The 23,655-nt window shown below is 44.2% G+C and overlaps 1 protein-coding gene across 2 annotated transcripts in view; it reads right to left on the reverse strand.

Moving 5' to 3' along the window:
* Nubpl (NUBP iron-sulfur cluster assembly factor, mitochondrial) overlaps nt 1-23,655 on the reverse strand; it is a 161,850-nt gene that overhangs the window by 22,343 nt on the left and 115,852 nt on the right. For both annotated transcript variants that reach the window (XM_050138890.1, XM_050138891.1), the window contains exons 7-8: nt 20,975-21,068; nt 5,263-5,348 (exon numbers count right to left, since the gene is read on the reverse strand). In XM_050138890.1, coding sequence (XP_049994847.1) covers nt 5,263-5,348; nt 20,975-21,068 — 180 coding nt within the window. The remainder of the gene's footprint in view (nt 1-5,262; nt 5,349-20,974; nt 21,069-23,655) is intronic.

The raw sequence follows: 23,655 nt of genomic DNA on the forward strand, positions 1-23,655 counted from the left end.
TTGAGCCTACTGCAAGTACTGGCTTTGTGGGAGCCTAGGCAGTTTGGATGCTCACCTTACTAGACCTGGATGGAGGTGAGAGGTCCTTGGACTTCCCACAGGGCAGGGAACCCTGATTGCTCTTTGGGCTTACGAGGGAGGGGGACTTGGTTGGGGGAGGGGGAGGGAAATGGGAGGCGGTGGCGGGGAAGAGACAGAAATCTTTAATAAATAAATAAATAAATAATAAAAAAAAAAAGAACTTGGGCTGATGCGCTGTAAAACCTTTGGTTATATCTTTTCCTGGGCGGATTCATGACCAATGGTGCATCACATTGTGCCGTGACGGCCCTGATCATTTTGCTACTTCCTTACTGCTCCATGCTTTCTTGGATCTTTCTATTAGTCTCCAGCAGATTAAAACATTTTAAAGATCCGGCCTAAGTGCATCTTCTTCCTGGCCAGCTTTTTATGGGCTCCCCTCAGTCCAGATCTCAGTTGCAGACAAACCGAGCAATGCTCAACACTGCTGTACTTGCCTGAGTTTTCAGATTTACATATCCTTAACAGGAAGGATCCTACCAAGTCCATTCGTCTAGCACATATTTAGTGAGCAGCTACATGTTCAGACGCAGACCGAGGTGGGCGGTCCCTCCATCAACAGAGCTTATTGTGGAGCTGTCTCTGCGAAAGGGGAAGAGCACAATGAGGCCAGAGAGAGGCCATGTTCTCTTAGCTAACAACGCTATGCCAAGTCCCCAAGAAAAAGTCCACTTGTCTAGCCTGGTACCTAAGGATGGAAAAAAAGAGATTTCCCAAGTGACACTGAGGATAAAGTGTGCCCAGGTGGGAAGTGGCATGCTGAAGACCTCAAGGACACCTGGGCTGCAGGAAGGCTGCAGAAGTGGAAGGCCACGGTGGCTGTGACAGAGGAAACGGCAGAGCAACCTATGCCCAGGGGAGGATGAACAGTGGGCAGTAGGTGGCATCGACCCTGGGTCACAGGGACAGTATGCCTTTGTGCCAGGTGACTGAGATGGGCAGGATGGTTAGGGCAGGTTCTCTTACCACCCAGGAACTTTTGGACTCTTCTAGGAAGACAGACAGACAAACCTGCAATAGGGTGAGAGGCGAATTGGACATGTGGACAAGGAAATAAAATCAAGCATTGTTAACTTTAGGTGGCACATTGAGGGGGAAATGAAACTCCCCAGGGCAAGTAACTCCTGAGCTGAAATCTGAAAAGTGAACATGGGTTTCCCAGGATGGAAATGACTTCGTCACGCAACAGATCACCACGTCCAAAATTAGAGAGTCTGAAAAGAAGCAAATAAGAGAAAAGCTTTTCCAACACTAGCCCCACGGGCCCAGAAAAGAATGTTTTCTTATTCTCAGAATGCAGGGCCCCTTTGACATCACAGAGTTAACTAACAGGTCAAAAGTACTAAGAGAAAGGCACTGTTTTTCTTTCTGACGTCATCATAAATGGTTACGGTCCATGCTAGTCAGCTTTCGTCAACTTGACCTAAGCTAGAGTCACCTGGGAAGAAGGACCTCAGCAGAGTGATTACTAATTATTACTAATTACTAATTGACACAGGAGCGTCCCACCCCCGTGGGCTTGGGCTGTATCAGAAAGGTGGCTAAGCAAGCCAGGAGAAGCAAGTCAGTGAGCACCTCTCCTCCATGGTTTCAGCCTTGATTCCTGCCTTGGCTCCCTCAGTGATGGACAGGGGCCCTTACGAGGAGATGAACCATTTCCTCCAGGGTTGCTCTTGGCCATGGCATTAATCACGGTAATAGAAAGCAGACTGGAAAGCGGTGCTCCACATAAAGGACACTGAGTATCCGCACATAGGCATGCGTGGAATACATCCGCTAACAACTGTTTGTTGAGTTAAAGTCAGGCGAGCCCTTATGTAACGAAGAAGAGAGTAAACACACTTTGGGGTACTTTTCAGGAGCTGAGCTAGTTCCCAAGAAAGGACCGAGTAAGAAAATCCCTGGGAGGCCAAACACTCGCGTGGTGAAACAGCAGCAAGGCACGTGAGGTGCTGTTGGGAAAGGAGGTAACAAAAGTGGGTCAGAATGATCCATACATAAATTACTCATTATTAAAAAATGGATAAGGCTAAACATTCTTACATTTTTGAAAAATAGTCTACCTACAAATTCTGCTATAATAAGGAATTGTTATAGTTCTTTATCATTTCAGGCAGAGAGCAAAATTTAATCCTTCATCTTTTTCCTCCTTTCCCAAGCTATGCATTGAGTTAAGAAATAATTTAAATTAACTTCAAAACGTTCTTGCAGACATCACTAAACTCTGTCCATACCAATGAATTCCAATGACATCACTGTTGCCATGGTAACTAATGTACTTCAAAAGGAGGGAAAACAGAACAAGACTGAAAACCAGGGAAAGGGAATAAAGTGGAATAAATAGCGCAGCATCGCCCTTGAGTTTGTGGAGCACGTCTTAATTCCGAACGCTTTGCCATTTCTTAGACTCCGGGGCTCTTAGAGCCAGAAGGCTCTCAGGAGTCAGCACAGTCGCCTCTCACTGATAACTAGCCCCACTCCTAGAAGCGGCACCATGCGTGTGAGGCTGCATACGGGGCCCAGCCCTGGAAAGTTCTCATTACCATGAGTCTGTGTTTTGGGTTTAAGAGATGATTAAGACAGTCTACCTGCTTTTCAACTGTTTTTACAGCACAGAGAACAAATGATTAAAATCGGGCCTAAAGAGAGGCTATCACAGAGATACAGCAGGCAGATGTCCAAAACGCAGCAGGAGGAACAATTAGTTCCACGCGGGCAGCAGCCACAGAATGCACAGCTCCGGCGACTTTCATTTCTCGCCATTTAGTTCCAGCACACCCACGACCACATCCTGGCCCTGTCAGGACCCAGGACAGCCCTAACTCTACAAACTAACATCACAAGTGTGACCCCAACAGCTGTTTCCTCTTATCATTAACCCTGGATACAGCCCTAGGAGCCCACACAGCCCACCACCCCTCACTTCCTAGTGATATTCCCTCGTTACCATACTGAATGTTCACCCTTCCAAGGCACCTAGCCAGCATACCCCAGCCCGAGTTTAGTGATCAGCCTCTCTTCCTCCGTTGTGTTCTGTGGGGATTATCTGGTCCACTCTCTGACTTGGAGATGGTGAGTGAGGGGTTGGGGGGGGTTGATGGGGGATGGGGGAAGCAGGGGAGGAGGGAGAGAACTATCACAACATATGAGATTTTCTTCTCATTATTTATGGGTCAAGAAGGGTCACAAGTCTCAGTGGAAAATAACACCTGAACTAAAAGTATACATGCTGAATGCGGCAACTATGGTCATGAGACTTTGAACAGACAGAGTCCAGGAAGGGCTCGACCCATAGCCACTACCATCTCAAATGACAGCGGAAGTTGAATGATCTACTCATTTAAAAAAAAAATGATCATTTCTGAGGGGAAATGAGAGAGAAAATCTGATTCCTGCTCTTTGAAAACCCATTTCCTTCAAGGGTTCACCGAGTGTGGTAGCACAGGCAAAGCTGGGCCTCCGCAGGCAGGCAGGGGCTTGACCTGAACCGTGGAGCAGCAGTAACAGACCGATGGCACGGAAACCTCATGTTTGCCAGGAAGGGTTAGCGATCACGTGATAACTCAGCGCCATCAATTCTGGTAGGAGGCCGCTTCTGTTTTTGCCACTTTATATTTTAATCTCACACACTCAGGGCCTGCAGTCAGGACTTTATCTAGTTTCTCCCGGAGGACAGTACAATCACAGGCTCAAAACAGGCAACAGGAAACTCCTCAGCCTGCAGCGGCCATGTGGTTACCGTGGCTTTACATTATTTCCAAGCGAAGTTTCAGAGCCTAGAACGTAAACTGGAGAACCCCATCTTTGGGGCTCCCAGATAAAATAGCCGCGGTCATCTGGGCAGAAAGCAGACAGGCGGGCCCCTTTTCAGGTTCCTTCAGTTTCGCCAGTGTCTGTCTGTCCAGTCTGTGTACACAGCTCTGCTCCAGCTGGCGCCAGAGTAGACGCACTGTGGGGAAGGTCACCTCGACTCTTCTGTGTACACTATCTTATGGCTCTCAAGGCTCCTCTCAGAGACGAACACTTAGAGAGCGTCCCTGAACTTTCTCCTGTGCTGTGGTCTCATTGAAGACTTTGAGAAAAGTTATGAGTTCTTTACACGCCCAAACAAGCAACATTATCACACTGTTTGTAATGGAGAAGAGGGAACTATGAGAACCCTGAAGATAATACACAGGCCTAAGGTTTTCTACATTGTTACATGTATGTGATTGTGAGCACAGGCGTGCACTGCACGGTGCACATGTAGGTTAGAGGACAAATTTGTGAGTTGGTTCTTTCCTTTCACCTTCACACGAGGCTTCATGAGGTCACAGGATGTGTTTCATCACTCGAGACCAGAGTTTTAAGGCCCTGTTTCTCTTAGCTCTAAAGACTACTTGGAGAGCCACATGGACAGAAGCATCACAGGGGTCTTGTTGTAACTGACCTCTGGTACATTTCCAGAACTGTTGTTGAGACACCGCAGAAGGAAGAACCTTTTCCTTACAGTAAGGAAGAGAGGAGTGTGTTTAAGATATAGCTTCTTCCTTACAAGGATCTAGTGAAAGTCTCGTGTGTCTGGTCTCAAGCAAGCAGCTTGTTTTAACCACGTGCAAATGGCCAGTGTCTTAATTGGTTACATGTTTTTCCCTTTGGCTGCTAGGAAATTCAGAGCATATTTAAGTTTCTTAATGGTATGCAATTGTTTGCTGACTTTACTTTGGGCTCCATCTGATCTTAATTATTCTTTGTCTATTTTTATTACATTCTTACATTATTTTGTCAAGTACAGAATATGCAGAAATACCCCCAGAAGAACGTGGGCTATCAAGAGTTAAAACATAGGCAGCCAGAGGAAAAGGAGTTACCTTCTCACTCCTGTCCCACAGGTCGTCTAGCCTATGAGGAAAGCATTTCCCGAGATGCTCAGGAGACTCTAGCCGCATTTGGAGAGCACAGCTCCTTAGAAAGCTTGCGATCCCAGAACCCTGCTTCAGAATTCTTCTTGATTGGCATGATGTTTGAACACTTGTGTAGCCTTACATATGTTCTACAGTAACAGGCAAGACCAACCGGGAGTTTTATGAAGTGTTCTCCAGAAGGCTAAACTAAAACTTGGGTGCCGCTTGGCTCATGGCTTGGATCTTAGGCTAGACGGGTCTCACACTTTCACCAGCGAGGGAGTCAATGCTCACTTACGGGCACGTGGACTTTCCGAAACATCTCTGCACCCCTGCGTGCATCCATCAGCGCAATGTCCTGAGGCGTGGAGACAATCACAGCACCTGAGCGAAGGGAAATAAAGCGAGGTTATCTCTTAATGCTTGAGGGAAGCTTGCTTCCAACAGGATCTTATCATGGGCTCGGAGTCAGCTACGTTACCTGGCCAAGGCTCACAAGTTTGACACAGCAAATAAAATGGTCGACTTTTCCCATTCCTGCCCTTGACACCTGGCTTCTAAAATCAGCCGACTGAGCAGCAAGCACAGCCAGAGCAACCTCTTCCCATTCAAACATGCATCAGTGAGACAGTACCAAGCCAGTCTTTCCGGCTACACCCCAGAGAACGAGGATGGCCCACAAAGGACTCCGCATTGTAACAGAAGATGCTCACGAGGCCATGGAGTTCTGACAGACGGACAAGAAGGAGCACCACCAGGACAAAGGGGCAGTGAGTTTGTGTGCAGGGTGGGGGAGTAGAAGGCAGGGAGAGCAATGGGGAAGGTATCCAGAAAGACGTACTTCCTAAGCTGAGCTTTGAAAGTTGATATTCTGAAGCACACTGTGGCAAATGGTTTGGGGTGTGTGTGTGTGTGTGTGTGTGTGTGTGTGTGTGAAAAGCCAAGGGCTATGGTAGAAATATGGATGCAGACTGGTCAGGCTTGAATGGCGACAGAGGTGCTAGGGGTCCCCACCATTACCCTGCCCAGGCAGATGGCCCTGGGATAGCATTCAGGGGTAAATGCAGGACTGGTTTTCATTACGTAGCAACAATGAAGGCCTGGTATGATTAGCAGATTCTGCAAATCCTTCTAGGATTTTGTGGTTTCTTCTAGAATATTACAGATTACATGTGACCATCAGTTATACCTACATAGAAACACATTTCAGAGCCTAGCAGGATAGTCTATCGGAGCAAATGAAAACAGAGGTAGGAGCAGCAATAAACATCCGATTAGGCAAAGTTAAGTTCAAATGATGCCAGAGTACTGTCTGGTGATCTAGTGGGAGACGGCAGATAAGGGGAAAGTGGGAGAGGAACCAAGTGACCGCGGCACACCCATGGGAAGACAGGCATACCAAACTAGAACAGTAAGATCTCAGGGCAGCTCTCCAACAGGAAGCCACAGTCGTCTTGCAATCTTTATCTTTTACATTAATGTCAGTACTTTGGATTTCATTGATTTTTTTTAAGTTTTGGTTGTACTTCTTTACCAAACATTTTATCTGTCTATCTAGTATCTATTTATTTATTTTTATCTAGAGGAAATTTTAGATGAGAGGTCTTAGCTATTACTGAAGTTTGAGGTTCATCCTAAGCTGATGGACTGTGTGCTCAGGGAATCACTCAACCTATGTGGGCTTCAGTTTCTCCATCCACAGAACGGCACAGTAATCCCTGCTTCCCCGAGCCGCCGCTCTGTGCACCACTAGACACAAATGTCTGATGTGACCAGCCTTGCACCCGACGGCATCATCACTACTATGTGTATATTATTAATAAAATGACTCAGACGTTGCCAGGAGGGTCACTCCCTTGCGCCACTGGACAGGCCATCTGACTCAGAAAATGGCTCCAGCTTCCTTTTCTTAATTTCCCTACTAACAAACCCAAAGCCAGCCAGGAGTGCTCTGCTTTAACAAATAATGAATCGGGTTCTGCAAAATTATTCTCTGCACACACAGTGTATTTCTACAATCTACCACTGTCTAGATTCTGTTATTAATATATTTTCATATTCAGTCATGTGGAAGGAATTAATCCTAGCTCTGGCCTCATCTAGCTGTGACTAATCTCGGGCAAGAAACTCAGGAAGACTCTGGATTTCAGTTTCCTTGACTGCCAAACTGGTATATGTCTTAGACAGCTCCCAAGGTCTCCGACTGTGACCTAGCATTGGCTCCTAACTCTTTCTGAGCCCAGCCCCCATTCAACCTCACAGCCCCATTATCTCAGTAAATGGAAGCACTGCCTCTCCTTCATCTCAGGTGATCTCAGATTATTCTCTTCCTCCAGGAACAAGGAGCTCTGTGGACTAGTTCCCCCGAGTAAACAACTCTGCAGGGGGTTCTTTACTGCATTAGCTCCCCACTCAGTCACAGGACATAAATGCATTTTTGCTAACTATTCTTGTCTACCATTTGCAACTCATTGCTGAACATGGGTTCATGTGTTTTATGGTCAGGATGTTTGTCCTCTAAGGACTGCGTTGTTAAGTCCTCAGTGTAGTGGCACTCTGGTGACAGGACCTTTAAAAGGAAGGGTCCCGTGTCCTACTATCCTGCTTTCTGTGTTTACGAACTCATATCTAAAGATACAAAGGGGGAATGGGAAAAGTGGGAAGGGGACTTTATCTGGATGCAGGGAATCTAAGCAAGAGGGAGGGGATGGATATAACACTAGGGTGACTGAAAAGCAATAGGGAAACATGATTTAATGTTTCTTAAATATACATATAATATATAAGTACATGTGCATTTTGGAGATGCCAGTACCATGGGATGATCACCAAGAACAAGTCAATAAGCAGCATTTCTCCTTTGCCCTGAATCAGCTCCACCTCCAGGTTAGCCCTGCTTGGGTTCCTTTCCTGACTTCCTCCAGTAATGAACAGCACTGTGGACGTGTAGGCCAAATAAACCCTTTCCTCCTCAATTTGATTTTGGTCATGGTGTCTCACCACAGCAAGAGTGAGCCTTACTAGGACAATGTGTCTACATATATAAGTCATTTAAATGAAGTTATGCCACTAGGGGGAACAAAGTTTTCACCAAGAGCCAAAGGCTATCTAACAAAAACCCCTGTGCCAGGCATGGAAACTTCTCTTTGAGCTGTTGGACAAGGGACTCCAAGAGACACCCCAACCAACATAGGCTATTGGCGTTGTCCTAGACTGCCTCCCAGAACTAGAACCTACTGCTGAAGACTCCACGCACCAGACGCGGGATTTGGAGGAATAAGCTGGAACTGACCCGGAAGCCTTCTCCTGGAGGACAAGCTCTCATAGCATTCGAAGGTGCTATGCGAATTGCCAGGGGAGAAAGCAATCCATAGTCCTGCTCACCTGTGACACCTATGAGCCACGACAATGGCTGGATTGGCAAAATATACACAATACTACAGTAGCAGCACCTCTGTCTCAGGGGCAACTAACACCCGTCTAATTGGACTTAAACCCACTCAATAGGAGGGAAATCATACCTGGTACAGTAAATCTAGCCAATTACTCATGGCTAGAGAGGTCAGAGATCCGAGAAGAGAACCCACTACTGCCATTTCCCTAAAACAATATCATTTCTAACTGTCCTCTAAATACTTATCCTTATACGTGCGAATAAACATAGCTATGACTCGTCACCAAAGAGCCATTCCTGCCACAGATGGAGAGAGACTATTATAGAGATCCACAGCTGGTCAGCGAGCAGAGACTAAGTCATTGTTAGTGCAACACAACCTACACCTAAGGCTCGGGGAAATCACAAAGAAGGGCAGAAAAATTCTAAAAGCCAGACGGTCAGGAATGTCTGCTGTGAGACAGTGTCTTCTATATACGGCACTACAGTCTTCTATATACGACACTTCCCAGCAGTACCCAAGAACTCACACTAATACGGCTTGACAGAGCATAAACACAATACCAACTGACATCCCACCATGGACGGGGCAATTCCACATGGTCCTACTCACAGATGAAGAGCTAGAGGTGGTCCGTTCTTGTTGGGAGGGAGACAGCCTCCTCCAGGGATAAGCTTCTGCATACACTGTCCAGTCCCAAGTGGTCAGCCCTGGACATAGGCACACGGTGCAAGCGAAGCTAAGTGGACTCAGCAGGTTATGTCCATGTGTGCGTATGTGTGTATATATATACATACACGTTTGGGAGGACACAGGTGGAGCTCGAGGGTGGAGGGGTGAGAGTGATGTAAATGTATTGCTCATGTATGAAATTCTCAGTAGAATAAAGTTATTTAAGGAGGGCTAGAACCCTGTGGGAGGCAGCGAGGGGACTGTCCTTAGAGGGTTTAAGGCAGTCAGTGCCTTCTTGTGGAGCCTCTCGAGGGCCTTGAGAAGGAGTTGTCATCAATCAGAGAGGAGGCTCCTGAATTTCTAGTTTCCTATCTGATGGTTAAATTCCTCCTTTTTGCAATAAGCTCCTGGCATGATGCCTGCTACTGCAATGTAATGTTGCCAACGACCCCACCAAAGGTCAAGCTTAGATACCTAAGCTTGGCCTTCTAGATTCATGAAGTAAATAAACCCTTTTTCTTTATAAAGTACACGGCCTTGTGCGTTTGTTACAGCAATGGAAACAGAACAGAGTAATAATCAATTGTATTTATTTTAATTTTTTTTATCAACCAAAACTAATGACAAAACACCCGGCACAAAAAGGGCCTCAGTAGAACAGCACGAGATTGTCGTGACTCTGTAGAGCAGGCGGCAGGAGCTCTGGATTCTGGTTTCTAGTGTGTTCTGTAACTCTCAACAACCAACTCACTGACTCTCCCTAGGCCACAGCATGTAAAAACGTACATATTTACCCTGGCCCTATTTCACTGAAAGAAGCAGCTTCATTTTTTAAAAAAGAATATAAAAGTGGTTAAAAATGTTAAGTTGACATTATTTTGATAGCTGTAAGAGTCTAGAAAAAGATTTAAAACATTTAACTCTAACATCATTAGCATCTATTCTATCTGAGTTTTTTTTGTACTGAGAATAGTGCCATTTAAACAGCAATTGAGAACAATCATTTTTCATGTCACCATATGTCCATATAATATGTAATACAGCACAAAAGCTACAAGTTAGGTTTATCAAAGATACTTTGGTATAAGATTTTTTTTAAACAAAAGTAGATACTATTTTGTTGCTGTTGTTGTTTTTAATAACAACGTCCTTAATTCCTCTATAGTTTAGTGGCCACTGTCTTGGTCCTTATACAAACACATCCTCTTTCATTGTTCCAAAATGTTTAGCATTTCACGTAAGCAACTATTTCAAATAGCCCTCTAATAATACTCAGAACTTATGAGAAACGCAACATAGACAAAGCTTCCAATGAAATGACATTTTAGTCCTTAATCTACACATGATCATCCCAAAATGCAAATTTTAAAGGAACTCTGACAATTTTTTCTTGTGATTTATCCCACAGCTTAAAATATGATCTCTAAACTTGATGATACATTTTCTTTTTGCAGTTCTTGACTTTCTAACTTGACAATATTAATTTTTTTGTTGCTTATAACACATGAAGCAATAGGAAGAAGCCTAGAACTCCTTCCGGTCTGCCATGACTAGTGATGTCATCTCAGGTCTCCATGGAGGATCTGGTAGAGACCTATGCTCCTTCTACTGACTGTAAGGAAATGTCAGCAGAGGCAGAATGAGTGTTTAGTTTGCAGAAGATGTGACAATCTGGAACATTAAAATACTATCCCAAGGATCTCATCAAGAATCTCTATTTGCTTTCTAGGGTAGATGTCTAAGCCCAATTACAGAAGGCTGCTTGCGTATACTTTTCACCTTGAACCTTTTACTTTTGGACCAACTAAGATTTACCACCAGAGGCTCAGTGTCTGGTGGATTCCTACAAATATGTATACAACTCACAGAATAAGTACTCGAGTACTATCTTAATTGTTAAGATTAGAGGAGAATCTCTAAGTGCGGATCTGGATTTGGGTCAGAGTTCAGAGCAATTACACATTTCAAGTTATTTATTTCAGAGGTTAACTGGAACTACTCAACGGTAGAGAGCCGCCTGTGGAGCACGGAGCATATCCTGGCTGAGAATCTCAGCATGGGGGCATAATAAACATGTACAAAGCCTGCTCGGAGTCATGTCTGCAGGACAGAGCACTTGAACGACAGCCAAAGGAGGTGTCTACGGCCACGAGCGCTGCCCTCTGTGTTCACGGTGTTAGTGCTCACTGCTGACTCTACTTCATTTAGATAGACTTCATGACAGAGGATCAGCACGCACTGCGGTGGAGCTGGGGGCACAGCGTGTGCTTAGCCTAGGCGAGGGCCTTGGTTTCAGCCCCAGCACTGCATGAGAAAGGCAAACAGAAGAGCCACTTAACTTGAGTTGGTTTAGCATGACGTCACAGACGTGACTGTTAATTGTAGGTCATCACTGCGGGCTCTCTTACCTCTTCTGTCATGAAGCTTTCCACATTTACTACAACATCAAAGAATGCCCACTAATACTAGCAATCAGATAAGCAAAATGTGAGTTTCACCTAAACCTGCCTCAATCGTGTTCACAGACTATTTCAAAATACAAGCAATTCTTGCATGAGTCACTGTTGCGAGCTTTATGCTTTCCTTATTCAACTAATAATTGACTAGAGTCATAAAACACACATGCTTTATTAATTTAAACATTACTATATTTTGCTAGCCTTGGAAATAAATTTTCAAACCTGGTGTGGTGGCACAAGCCCATGATGCCCACAGAGAGGCAGAGACAGGAAACCCCTAGAGGTTTACAGTCATCCAGTGGGTGCCAGGTCAGCCAGAGGCACTCAGTGAGGCTCAAAAACAAAGCAAGGCAGAAAAGGGAAGGAAGGGGGAGGAGAGGAGGGGAAAAGGGAAGGATATTCTGCTAACTGGTATGAGAAGACTGTCAAAGCAGAAATACGTGAAAACCTACAATTTCAGCAATAGGTGGACGAGGACGCTCAGCTTTGTCACTTCACCTTTTCACGGCAGAATCTGGATACAGAGATAATGCACTCAGCACATACTAGGCCTTCAATCGCTTCAGCTACTAACATCCCCAGGAATTACCCCGCTGTCCTGCCTATAGTCCTGGCTGTCCTGGAACTCGCTTTGTAGATCAGGATAGCCTTGAACTCACAGACATCCACCTGCCTCTGCCTCCCGAGTGCCAGGATTAAAGGTGTGTGACACCATGCCTCGTTTCCTTTTTATTTCTTGTAATCAGTATCTTACTTTTTAGCCTAGGCTGGCCTTGACTTCATGATGCCCTCGCCTCAGCCTCCTGACATCACAGCCTGTGCTGACAGCCCTGGCTCACAGCTCTGTGTTTGCTCATCTCTGTGGCTCAACTCTAATCCAGGACTTTGGATGTCCCAAGCAAGCTTTCTGTGCAGAACTATTCCCCAGTGGTCACCACAATTTTCCTTCTTTCTTTAAAAAGGAACTCCAGATATGATAACAGCTGCACCTGCCTAACTGTCACTAACCAGATATGTTTCAGAAGACAGAGGGACGAGAACGGGAACTTTACAGGGACGCTCTGGTTCCTAACACTCATGCTCAAGCTGTTCAGAGCGCCGTTCCGATTCTCATCAGGCCTGGAACATCCACAACCAGATGAAACGCCGTGTAGATTGTGCCCTTGCACTCTGTCAATGTTCAGTGGGCTCACATGGAGATTGTAAGGTGGATCTGACCATTCATTGAGATGGATATTAAGCTACTTACTGAACTCTAAGCCAAAGGGATTTTAACCATCAAGTAAGCCACGAAGGAAATCCTCAAAACTCCTGAACAATAAAATAGAATGAAAATAGAATGAAGTATTGTGAAGGTTCTAGAACAAGCCTAGGCGAGATGAGCGCCTGGGAGGAACTCAAGGGCTTTAGACACCTGACAGCAGGTTTGCTCAGCGACTCTGAAAGTTGACTATGTTAGAACCATCTGCAGATGCTTTCCAAATATGGGCTCCTTCATGGAACAGTGTAGAAATGTACTCATCGTTAGGCTATTTCATCAAAATATGTAATTTGTGCAGTATAACTTCTACCTGCAAAATGGTTGTTCAGCTAAATAAAATGTTCCTAATTAACTTTGTTTTTTCTTAAATTTAGATAGAAAACATTGCCGTTATAATTGGCGTTACATTTAATTTTGGAAATTTGAGTTTAAACTAAACAAGCACTGAAGTTCAGCCTGGGGATAAAGCTCAATGCTGGAGTTTCTGCCCTGTATGCAAAGGCCTAGCAATCCCCAGGAATAACCAAGTAAATAATTGAAATGTCAGAAATGCCCTAAAAGATAAAATCCTAGAATAGGTTCTAGACTTCATCAGTTGCTTACATTTTTGTCCAACTACAAAAGAAACCTCTTCTGGAAATAATTTTCATAATTCAGAGACTAAAACAATAGCAGTCTATAGCACGCAGCTCTTGCCAAGTATCTGTGAGAGCCAGTCTTGATTCCGGGGTGGCCAGACTCGGAATCAGCTGGGAGACATGTTTCTGGGTCATCTCTGAGGACATTCCCAGAAGAGGTGAACTGAAAGGAAAGCAATCCTGAATGTGGGTGGAACAAACACATGGGCAGGAGTCCAGACTGAACGAAAGGAGGAACGGAGAAACGCAACTGAGGGCCAGCGTTCACCTCTCCCTGCTGACGCCAAACAAGAATCTTGCTCCGCCACCTACATGCCGCCCTTGACCGTGCTGGGTTCAACACACCTTTCCCTCCTTTCCTTAAATGATTTCCGTCAGCTAATGAGAAAAAACATGAACACTAATGAAATTCCAACCAAAGTTTGCATGGAAGGTCAGCTCACCCAAAGAAGTCTACAATTAAGGACATGAATGATTTAGGGGCTGGGGACAACTCAGCGGTTATCCCCACATGCTGCTCTTCTGAGAACCTGTATCAGGCTGCTCACAGCTACCTGCACGAGCTCAGGGGACCCAACCTTTCTCCTGGTCCTTGTGGGTGATGCATATATACGAATAAATATATGAATCAATCTTTTAAAAAGAAAAGAAGATTTAATGTCTCTGACAACTAAAAAGGCTGACTTTACAGTTGGAGGTCACCACAAGTTACATAATTATAGAGAAAACATGGCACTAGAAACTGGGAAGAACCTTTCATTGATTATGTGATGATTTTCCAAAAGACCAGTATTAGACTCACTTTTGCCAACTCAAAAACTATTTTTAAAGAATTATAATTTACATATGTAAATTCACTATTATTTTTGCCTTAAAGAGTAAATGCTAGAAAATCAAGGAACTATTCCAAATAATGGTCCGTAGCCATTTCTTTATTTATTTAACACAGCAGCAGCAATTTCCTGATCCACCAATTCCAAACAGACTTTCATTTTATAAATGACTGTTCAAATTAGCAAAGTGTTAGCCGAGGAGAGAAAACTGATCAGGCCAAGGGAACTGCTGCGGAGAGGGCAGAAAGCGGGAGAGAAGGCTTAGCTTGTTTGCAGGAATTTTCACGAGTGGACAGATCACATCTGGGCAGGACGGGCACCTCCATAAGCAGCTCCTGCCTTTCGGCAATGTGACTTCATTTACATTTCCTACCCCATCTCATTTAAGTGAATGAGACACAAAAAGGCTGCTGGCTTCTGTCTACAGGGCCCAGCTAGGAAGGGTCCTAGACAGGAAGAAAGGGCACCCCCTCATTATCATCACACTGCACCAGACTGTTGTGCAGCCCCACCGAAGCAAACAGATGTTCAGAATCCTAACTAGCTGACCACCCTGCCACACACAGCAGCATCTCCTGACCCAGGAGATAAGAAATCAAAGCCGGACTCACACTAGGGCTGTGTGGCTCTTTTCTGTGAACAAATGAGCAATGGCTCTCCCGCAGTCACGTAGCCTTTGTCCCTTCTATTATTTGAACAGTTTTCTGGTATTTTATTTCTCTAGTAATCTTCACTTAACAAAGGGAAGATGACTGTCCACCTGACTAACCATTCACTGTCACCTAAGTGAGTTCCCCCTGCTCCATCCGACCAAACTAAACTTTATGTCTGTGAGTCTGCACCATAAAAATAAACTCGATTCAGTTCTATCCACGATGTAAATACTCTGGACATAGCACTGATGACAGTACAATTTTGTCCTGTGAGTACAGGCTTTTCACTAATTCCACCGGTGTCCCTGTTAGCTTGTAAGCTTGTGAAGGCCATAAATCCCATCGGTTGCTTAGCATTTCATGTGTGTCTGGCCACTAATACGCAGTGACGTGATGGCCACGAAGAACAAGAGCCGTCAGTCATTCCACTTGTCTTGCCGGCTCCTTCCCCTGTCAATCTGCCCAGAGCCTTTCTCCAGATGCTGCTGTCGTGGCCGGTGGCCTGACCTCTGTGGACTGTCTCCCCTGAGCTTCCTAGCTTCCTGGCTCACCAAGGGTGTCTGCCAGTAGCAGAGACCTGCAGGAGATGAGACTGCAGGAGAGACCTCACAGACTTCCTTCCTACCCTGCAGTGGTTCCGGTTCCTTCAAAGGTTCCAGGATTCTTCAGGACGCTGACACCCTGCGCTCAGTTGCCTTCTCGAGTGGAGGAGCAGGAAGAGCTCCTGTCATTAGTCTCTGGGCGCTTGGTCACCCATTGTGTCAGCGACGTTGCTGCCCACCCTGGGCACTTGGTCACCCATTGTGTCAGCGACGTTGCTGCCCACATCTCTGTACCTAGATCCTTCATTAAATTAACATGTATCATCTGCTAATACAGCACTTGAAGTTACTAAGACCCAGTCCTTGGAAAAAAAAAACACACTTCACATACTTAATATAAGGTATAAACTCTCTGCTTCATTCTAAGGGCAAAGCCAGGGCAGCCTTCAGATGGTCACTCAGAGGACTTCAGTTGATGCCATGAGTAAGAGAAAAATCTATGAGACTTTGAAAACTAGAACAATGTTTATGTTTTCAAAATCTTCAGGAAAATTATTCAGCCTCTCAGAGAAGTATCAGTTCTCCTTCATTGTGGAAACTCATTACATGACCAGTAACTCCTAGAGAGCATCAGCACACATCTGGAGAACAAAACAGTTCAACTCCGGAGTCAACCCAACCCAAGACATAGCAACAATACTTCACAAAATAAGCTCCAAACAAAACCCAGTAAGTGGTGTCACCAATAACAAGGTAAGAAAAGTCACAGGGTAAGCATTAGCGCCGTCTCTTGGCAAGTGCATGAAGACAAGAGCGACTCTCAAGCCAAGGTCTCCCTCCACATCTCCCATCCTACCTCTTCTCCTTCCTGCAATCTACGTCTAGGGACACATTAGCACCCCATGGAAAGTCAGATCTACACCTTCCCTCACGGTGGGCTGTCAACACACTCCTCTCTGCTGCTGCACAACACTTTAACACAAATAAGAGAAGAAGTTTTTCCTTTGAAATGTCTTCTTACACTGAGCTTGTCATCTACCCACAGAACAAAATGGAACACATACAAAGAGTTGCTAATTAGCGGTTAGAAAACGGATCGTTTCGCTTGCACGGGTCTGCTATGAATTTCCGAATAATGCCTCTTTCCAAGCACAAAACATTCATTTTGTTGCCAGCATGGCTTGGACAATGGGAACTTGATACAGACTCCAGTTTACAGCATCTCAAGAACGCCTGCATCTGTCAACCTTTGCCACTGTCACAAACTGTTGAGAAAAACAGCTCAGAAAATTGGCGTAGCTCACGGTGAAAGGGTTATGCCTGTGGTCATTTGATCTGGCTAGTTCTGAGCCACTATGGGGCACAACAATGTGCTGGGGAGAAGGGAACAGAACTCCTGGCCTCAGAGTAGCCAGGAAGCAGAAAGAGGAATGAAGGGCAAGGTGGGTCACCTAAGCCCCTGGAGACAGCAGCACTCTAATGACCCCACCATCTCTCAACAAAGCCACTGGCTGGGACCAAGCCTCTAGCACATGAGCCTTCTGTGGGAAACATTTGCTCAAACCACATCTCCTTCAGCAAATAAATACCTCTTTTAAAGTATTTAAGCAGTTTCTAAAAAGGTACTATACATTTAGATAAGAGCTTTTATACTATCTCACTTGATCCTTATAAATGGTGGGACAAGCAGGGCTCTTTAGGGCAGGGTACACGCAGAAACGGTCATCATCATGGCAGAAGAGGAACATCTTTCCTTAGAATGGAACAATGTTAATGATTCCCACAGACACTTAATAGAGAGCCCGCGAGTAACCAAAGACACGCCCCTCCCATCCCAGAACAACAAACAGTATCAACTATCCACAGGATGTCAACTACATCTAAATAAACACCTAAGCTGGAATGATTTTTCTTTAAAGAAATGTTTTAACTTACACATAAGTATGGAATATATACATATTAGAGTACTACTCAGCAGTAAAAAACAAGGACTTCTTGACATTTGCAGGCAAATGGATGGAAATAGAAAACACTATCCTGAGTGAGGTAAGCCAGACAGACCCAAAAAGAGGAACATGGGATGTACTCACTCATATTTGGTTTCTAGCCATAAATAAAGGACATTGAGCCTATAATTCGGGTTCTTAGAGAAGCTAAATAAGGAGAACCCAAAGAAAAACATATAGGCATCCTCCTGAATATTAACCTTCATCAGGTGATGAAAGGAGACAGAGACCCACATTGGAGCACCGGACTGAAATCTCAAGGTCCAAATCAGGAGCAGAAGGAGAGAGAGCACGAGCAAGGAACTCAGGACCGCGAGGGGTGCACCCACACACTGAGACAATGGGGATGTTCTAACGGGAACTCACCAAGGCCAGCTGGCCTGGGTCTGAAAAAGCCTGGGTTAAAACCGGTCTCGCTGAACATAGCGGACAATGAGGACTACTGAGACCTCAAGAACAATGGCAATGGGTTTTTGATCCTACTGCACCTATTGGCTTTGTGGGAGCCTAGTCAGTTTGGATGCTCACCTTACTAGACCTGGATGGAGGAGGGTGGTCCACAGGGCAGAGAACCCTGATTGCTCTTAGGGATGACGAGGGAGGGGGACTTGATTGGGGGAGGGGGAGGGAAAGGGGAGGCGGCAGTGGGGAAGAGATAGAAATCTTTAATTAAATAAAAACCACTTGGGTGAAATCAGTGGACCTTGAGGGACAGGGAATCACAAGAATGTGTAGAATGGTAGGAAGATAAAGGGACAACGACCTTTCCACACGAACAGTGATAACTAACTGGACGGCCTAGTGCTGCCAGTGTTAACTGCACATGTCTTGTAATCTAAGACACAAAGACGAACAGGAGGGAACTTTAGCATTCAAGCAGCTTATAGTCTAGCCGGAGAGATAACCCACACAGCGCTAAAATATCCGCTCACTGATGTCCCACTTGCACGAAGGCAGTGAGTTTGGTTCTATGGGAACCGCAAAGGTGAATGAAACAGACTCTAGGGAGGAGACCTGTGCAGCATAGGCGTGCAGGCTTCAGAGGAAGAAAACCTGAGTGCCGAGGACTGGGCCAAATTAAATGCTACAGGAATTTCAAGGAGCGATAAATGGTTCCTATCTAAGGAAGAGCTGGGACAAGAAAGAGACTGGGGATTGAAACACACAGCTTTTAAAGGGTTATGCAGGACATGGGCATGCAGCCAACTGCAATGGAAAGACATTCCAAATGAGATCAACTGTGTGTAGAGACAGATCAGCAAAGCCAAGGGAAGCAAGTGAGCGGCTCTGAGGATGTGGGCAGTTGGTACACAGGATTTGGGGTGGATCTCACCTTATGCGAAGGGATTTATAGGAAGTCTAACCACAGACACAACACGGGTCTCAAGGGTTTTGTGACTTAGAGGAACAAAGAGCATAAGAAAAAGTAGGACAGACTTTCTTAAGAGAGTTTTAACATCAATGATGAAAAGGAAAGGAAACTCGGTTTATAATTAGAGAAGAGATAATTCTGAAGGGCAACTGATAAAACCGAAGGGCAAACAGGGCTCTGCCAGGCTGTTCCAGATAATACAAACCGATGACAGTCGCAGAACAGCCAAGCCCGAAACAGCTCGTGGAGCCAACCCACTTCTGGTATCTTTTTAGATATTGAAAATGAAAATGAAAATAAAATTTATACCCTGGCAGTGCTGAAGCAGGCATGGGCAGCCCGAATATGAGGTTCTATTGAACTTGCCCATATTTGGTTTCACGGGTCTAAGTTGATAAAGATGACTGATAAGGTCTCTTCCTCAAGAGGGCACCAGATCTCATTACAGATGGTTGTGAGCCACCATGTGATTGCTGGGAATTGCACTCAGGACCTTTGGAAGAGCAGGCAGTGCTCTTAACCACTGAGTTATCTCTTCAATTTTCAAATAAAACTAAATCTCAAGAACTAAGCCTTGAACAAACATTTTAACAAACTCACAGAGAAATGATCACACACACCCCCAAGTTCTTTTGGGCATCACTTTGACAGTGTTAGTCTGCCCCAGCTTTGAGGACCGAACCCAGGATCTCACATATGCAAAGTGCCGGTTCTACCAGCTGCAACTCTCCTGAACTCACTAGGGAAAATGGAGTCCTCACTGCCTGTGTCAATACTGGCACGCACAGCACATAATCCTAACTGTGACTCTACTGAGCGCTGGGGTGGTCACAATGGTCAAGACTAGCATAGGTCGGCACAAAGACAGAAGGTGTTTTCTCACAAGTCACCTGGAATGCTAATGAAAATCGAAGGTGCTGCTTCTCAATTCCCTTCAGACTTTCCTGGAAGGGAGGAGTTAGGAAGGCCCAGAGTAGTCTCTCTGGGTTCAAAACATGACTCCTTACTGTCCACCCCAGCAGGGACCACTGGCTAGACAGTCACTTGTTGGGCGCAAGAATTGACACATCCCCTGTAAATATCATTTATCACAGAACCACTGGCATTATTAACTTTAGCTTAAATGAGTTGACTAGCTGAGGCTGAACTCAGCAAACCATGACCTAGACATTACCAGGGACCTCGAAGCAGAGGTTCCAACCACAAACTTTAAACTCGGTCAGAACTGATGAGAACTTCAGCTACAACACATTGTAAATAGGGGACCTTGGGGCCAGTTAACGCCTCTGCTTTAAAGGGGAATGCTATATAGCAGAGCAATCATCTAAAGGATGAACTAATTTTATTTACCCCTTTTACCAGTTTCATCCTTTATAGCCTGCCTTACTAGGATACTCAATTACAACAACAAGTACATTAAAATGTTTAATACCCATATTAAGGAGGCTCGCCTACCAGCAACAAAAAAATCACTTATAGCTTGCCAAAAAAAAAAACTAGATTTAAGCCTTTTGATAATTAAATGTCAACAGCAAAGCTGAAATAATCAGTAAAAATTTATTTGCAAAGATATTTTAACTTCCCATTATGTTCCTAGAAGCCCAATATGTACATGCATTTTCTAGAACGCAACTGTTGTAGAAAAAGTGTTAGAAATAGATTCAAAACTGAGAAACTACCAATGTTTACATTCTGTGTCAGAGAAAGACACTTACTGTTGTTGCCATACACTTGACCAAATAAGCTTTTATACTTATTCTCTTGACTTTAAAACAAAGGAAATAGCGGAATATAAAAATTTCCCAAAACTACGTTTTCCAAAAAACCAATTCCTCCTACTTACTCCTACTCAGTTTCATTAACTAATATTTTCTGGGTGTTTGCTAGCACTTTGCTGTTAAGAGTTGAACAACAGTCAACATGTGTGAATAGCCATGAGCTACCTAATACTAAAATTTTTCTAGAATATAAATTTATATTATTACTTTTAAAAGTACCTTTTGTTTTTATAAATACACATGTTTATCATCAAAACTTCACTGCATAATTCAATGATCTCTAATGACCAATCTATAAATAATTTTAAGATGGAAAAATGTGTCTACGATATAGCTTATTTTTATGTATACTAACAGCAATACATCAAAGAAAGAAAAAAAATCACACTTTTAGGACTTACCTGAAATAGGAATATTCTGTGAAACAGATAATTGCACATCTCCTGTTCCTGGTGGCATGTCAACAACTAAGTAGTCCAGTTGCCCCCAATCGACCTAAAAAGCAAGAAGATATAAATATTGCCACTGTATAACAATTTCTGTGAATGTTGATACAAACAAACTTAATATATAACTAACATATCTAAGACAATAGCTATCCTGAGCCCCCTCTGGGGACCAATGCTGTGTTGTGGGCTAAGGGCACACGGGTGTGTAGATGGTAGACACACATGGATGACACACATAGACACTGCCTACTGGACCTGCTTTGAATGATAAGCTAAAGTTTCCAGATAACAGGATACTACATACACATAGTAACAGCCTCTTTTACTACAGGCTTCTAGGCAGGATAAATCACTTATTTTCACTGGATATAGCTTACATTTTTGTCTAAGAAGATCTTAACTTTTTGTTCCACAGAGATTTTGCTTCATATTTATTTGTTTGTTTTAGTACAGCATTTCTTATGCAAATAATTTTTTGTTATTTTTCCATAAAAATAAACCCACTAATAATGAAAAAACATAATAACTGGGAAATTATTTAATTTTAATATGACTAATTTCCCAGTACCAGTACTAGTTGACTCTTTCTTTGTAGGCACTGAGTTTTAAAGGACTCACCATATAACCAAGTCTGTAACACCCAACTTCACTCCAGATAGAGAAGCATCCTGCGCTCGTTTCTCCTTAGCTAGGACTTCCCTCGGCTTCTGTCTCTGTGAAAGGCCTAGGATCCTCTTAGTTACCTGAACTACAAAGCTGACCTCATGACTGATGCATCTCTTTCCCTCACTGCCTTGGCCATTGACTTACATTGACTTACTTTGTCTGATAAAACTCTCTGAAACACACCCACTTCCTCCTTCGACCTTCAAGAAATAAGTAGGGTGATAATGGACCACAACCGTCCATTATCTGCTCTTATTAAAGCCTCTAGGCCTCTGTCTGTCTCATGACTGCCAATCCAGGGTGTCCCTAGCAAGAGAGAGAGAGAGAGAGAGAGAGAGAGAGAGAGAGAGAGAGAGAGCTACTTAATTGATCTTAATTGCTCCTGTGGCTCTTAAAGTAAAGTCTGAGTTTCTGCTCCCCAAACTGCCTGGTCTTTGTTAGTGACTCCACCTCAGCTCAAAATTCACTTCCTTGGGGAACACTGCCCAAGTCCACTAGTCCACTAGACTAGACGGAGTACACACTGTGCATGTCACCAAATCACTTTTGTCCCTATTCAGAGACAGTAAAAGAACTCATATTAGGCACTTAGTTAATAACTGATAATTAAATGCTTACTTGCAATATTACAGATGAACAGGCAACTCTCTAATAGATACAATGTTTCCAGTTCTACATAAAGAAGGTGGTGAACTGGGACAGGAAAGCGCCTACTGACTCTCAGACACTGCAGTGAGCAGGGACAGTTACCCTCCTGTCTCATGATCCATCTTTTGTGAAACTGTAAAATGAGTTAAACACCTTAGCAAGAAATGTGAAACACAGGAGCTGCTTGCTGCCCTTCAATAATGAAGAAAGGCTTCAAGACTTTCTATGTTATATTAAACATAAATAATTTGACATCCTGTCTCACAAAAAGTGCAGCATGACGTTCTGCACCATTGCTGGAAGCGCAAACGGTGCAGGGTAAGCATGTGTACTCACACAGCGCAGGTAAGCATGTGTACTCACACAGCGCAGGTAAGCATGTGTACTCACACAGCGCAGGTAAGCATGTGTACTCACACAGCGCAGGTAAGCATGTGTACTCATACAGCGCAGGTAAGCATGTGTACTCATACAGCGCAGGTAAGCATGTGTACTCATACAGCGCAGGTAAGCATGTGTACTCATACAGTGCATGGTAAGCATGTGTACTCATACAGTGCATGGTAATGCATGTGTACTCACACAGCGCAGGTAAGCATGTGTACTCATACAGCGCAGGTAAGCATGTCTTCAACATGGCAATGACAGTCTATGAGGCACTCAGCATTGCCCCGTGTGACAGAGATAAAGCAAGGAATAGAGCAAAGTCTCAGTCATCACGGAGCCAACATTTTAGGGAAGGAAACATAGAAGAAAAAGAAGACAGGATAGAATTGGGAGGTCTATCTGGTCATGCCGAAGCAGCCAAACAGCCCTGAGTTTATTTCAGAGCTTACTTATATACAAAAACAGGACAAAGCCCAGCACAGATGTCAGTCAGTATCTAACCACAAGGCCATTCCTGTCCTTGAGTGAGCAGCCTCCTCTCCAGCATGTGCCTGCTGCTCGGAAGCAGCCTTCCTTTCTATCTTGATGTTCCTGAGCTTTGACGTCAGCAGTATACTCTCTACTAGATAGAGTGTTCTTTTCTTATGCGATAAATCAGAAGTCTCTCAGAGCCCTCAAGGTTATAAGAAAAAGTAGAGCAGGCAAACTTGAACTCAAACGACTTCTTTAAGTCAGAAATGACTCCAGATGGAAACTGAGTCACACGTGGGCTTCCACAGATAGTGGTATAACGACATATTTTTAAAAAAATAATGAATACAGATTGATTTTCAATAGTTTAGAAAACGATTACCCTAAAGCTACCTTTAACTGCTATGGCAGTTTGAAATTGGCCCCCATAAGCTCGTTGGAAGTGGCACCAACAGCAGATG

Source organism: Alexandromys fortis, unplaced genomic scaffold, assembly GCF_014885135.2.
Source record: "Alexandromys fortis isolate MF-2015 unplaced genomic scaffold, M_Fortis_MF-2015_v1.1 scaffold_35, whole genome shotgun sequence".
Lineage (NCBI taxonomy): Eukaryota > Metazoa > Chordata > Mammalia > Rodentia > Cricetidae > Alexandromys > Alexandromys fortis.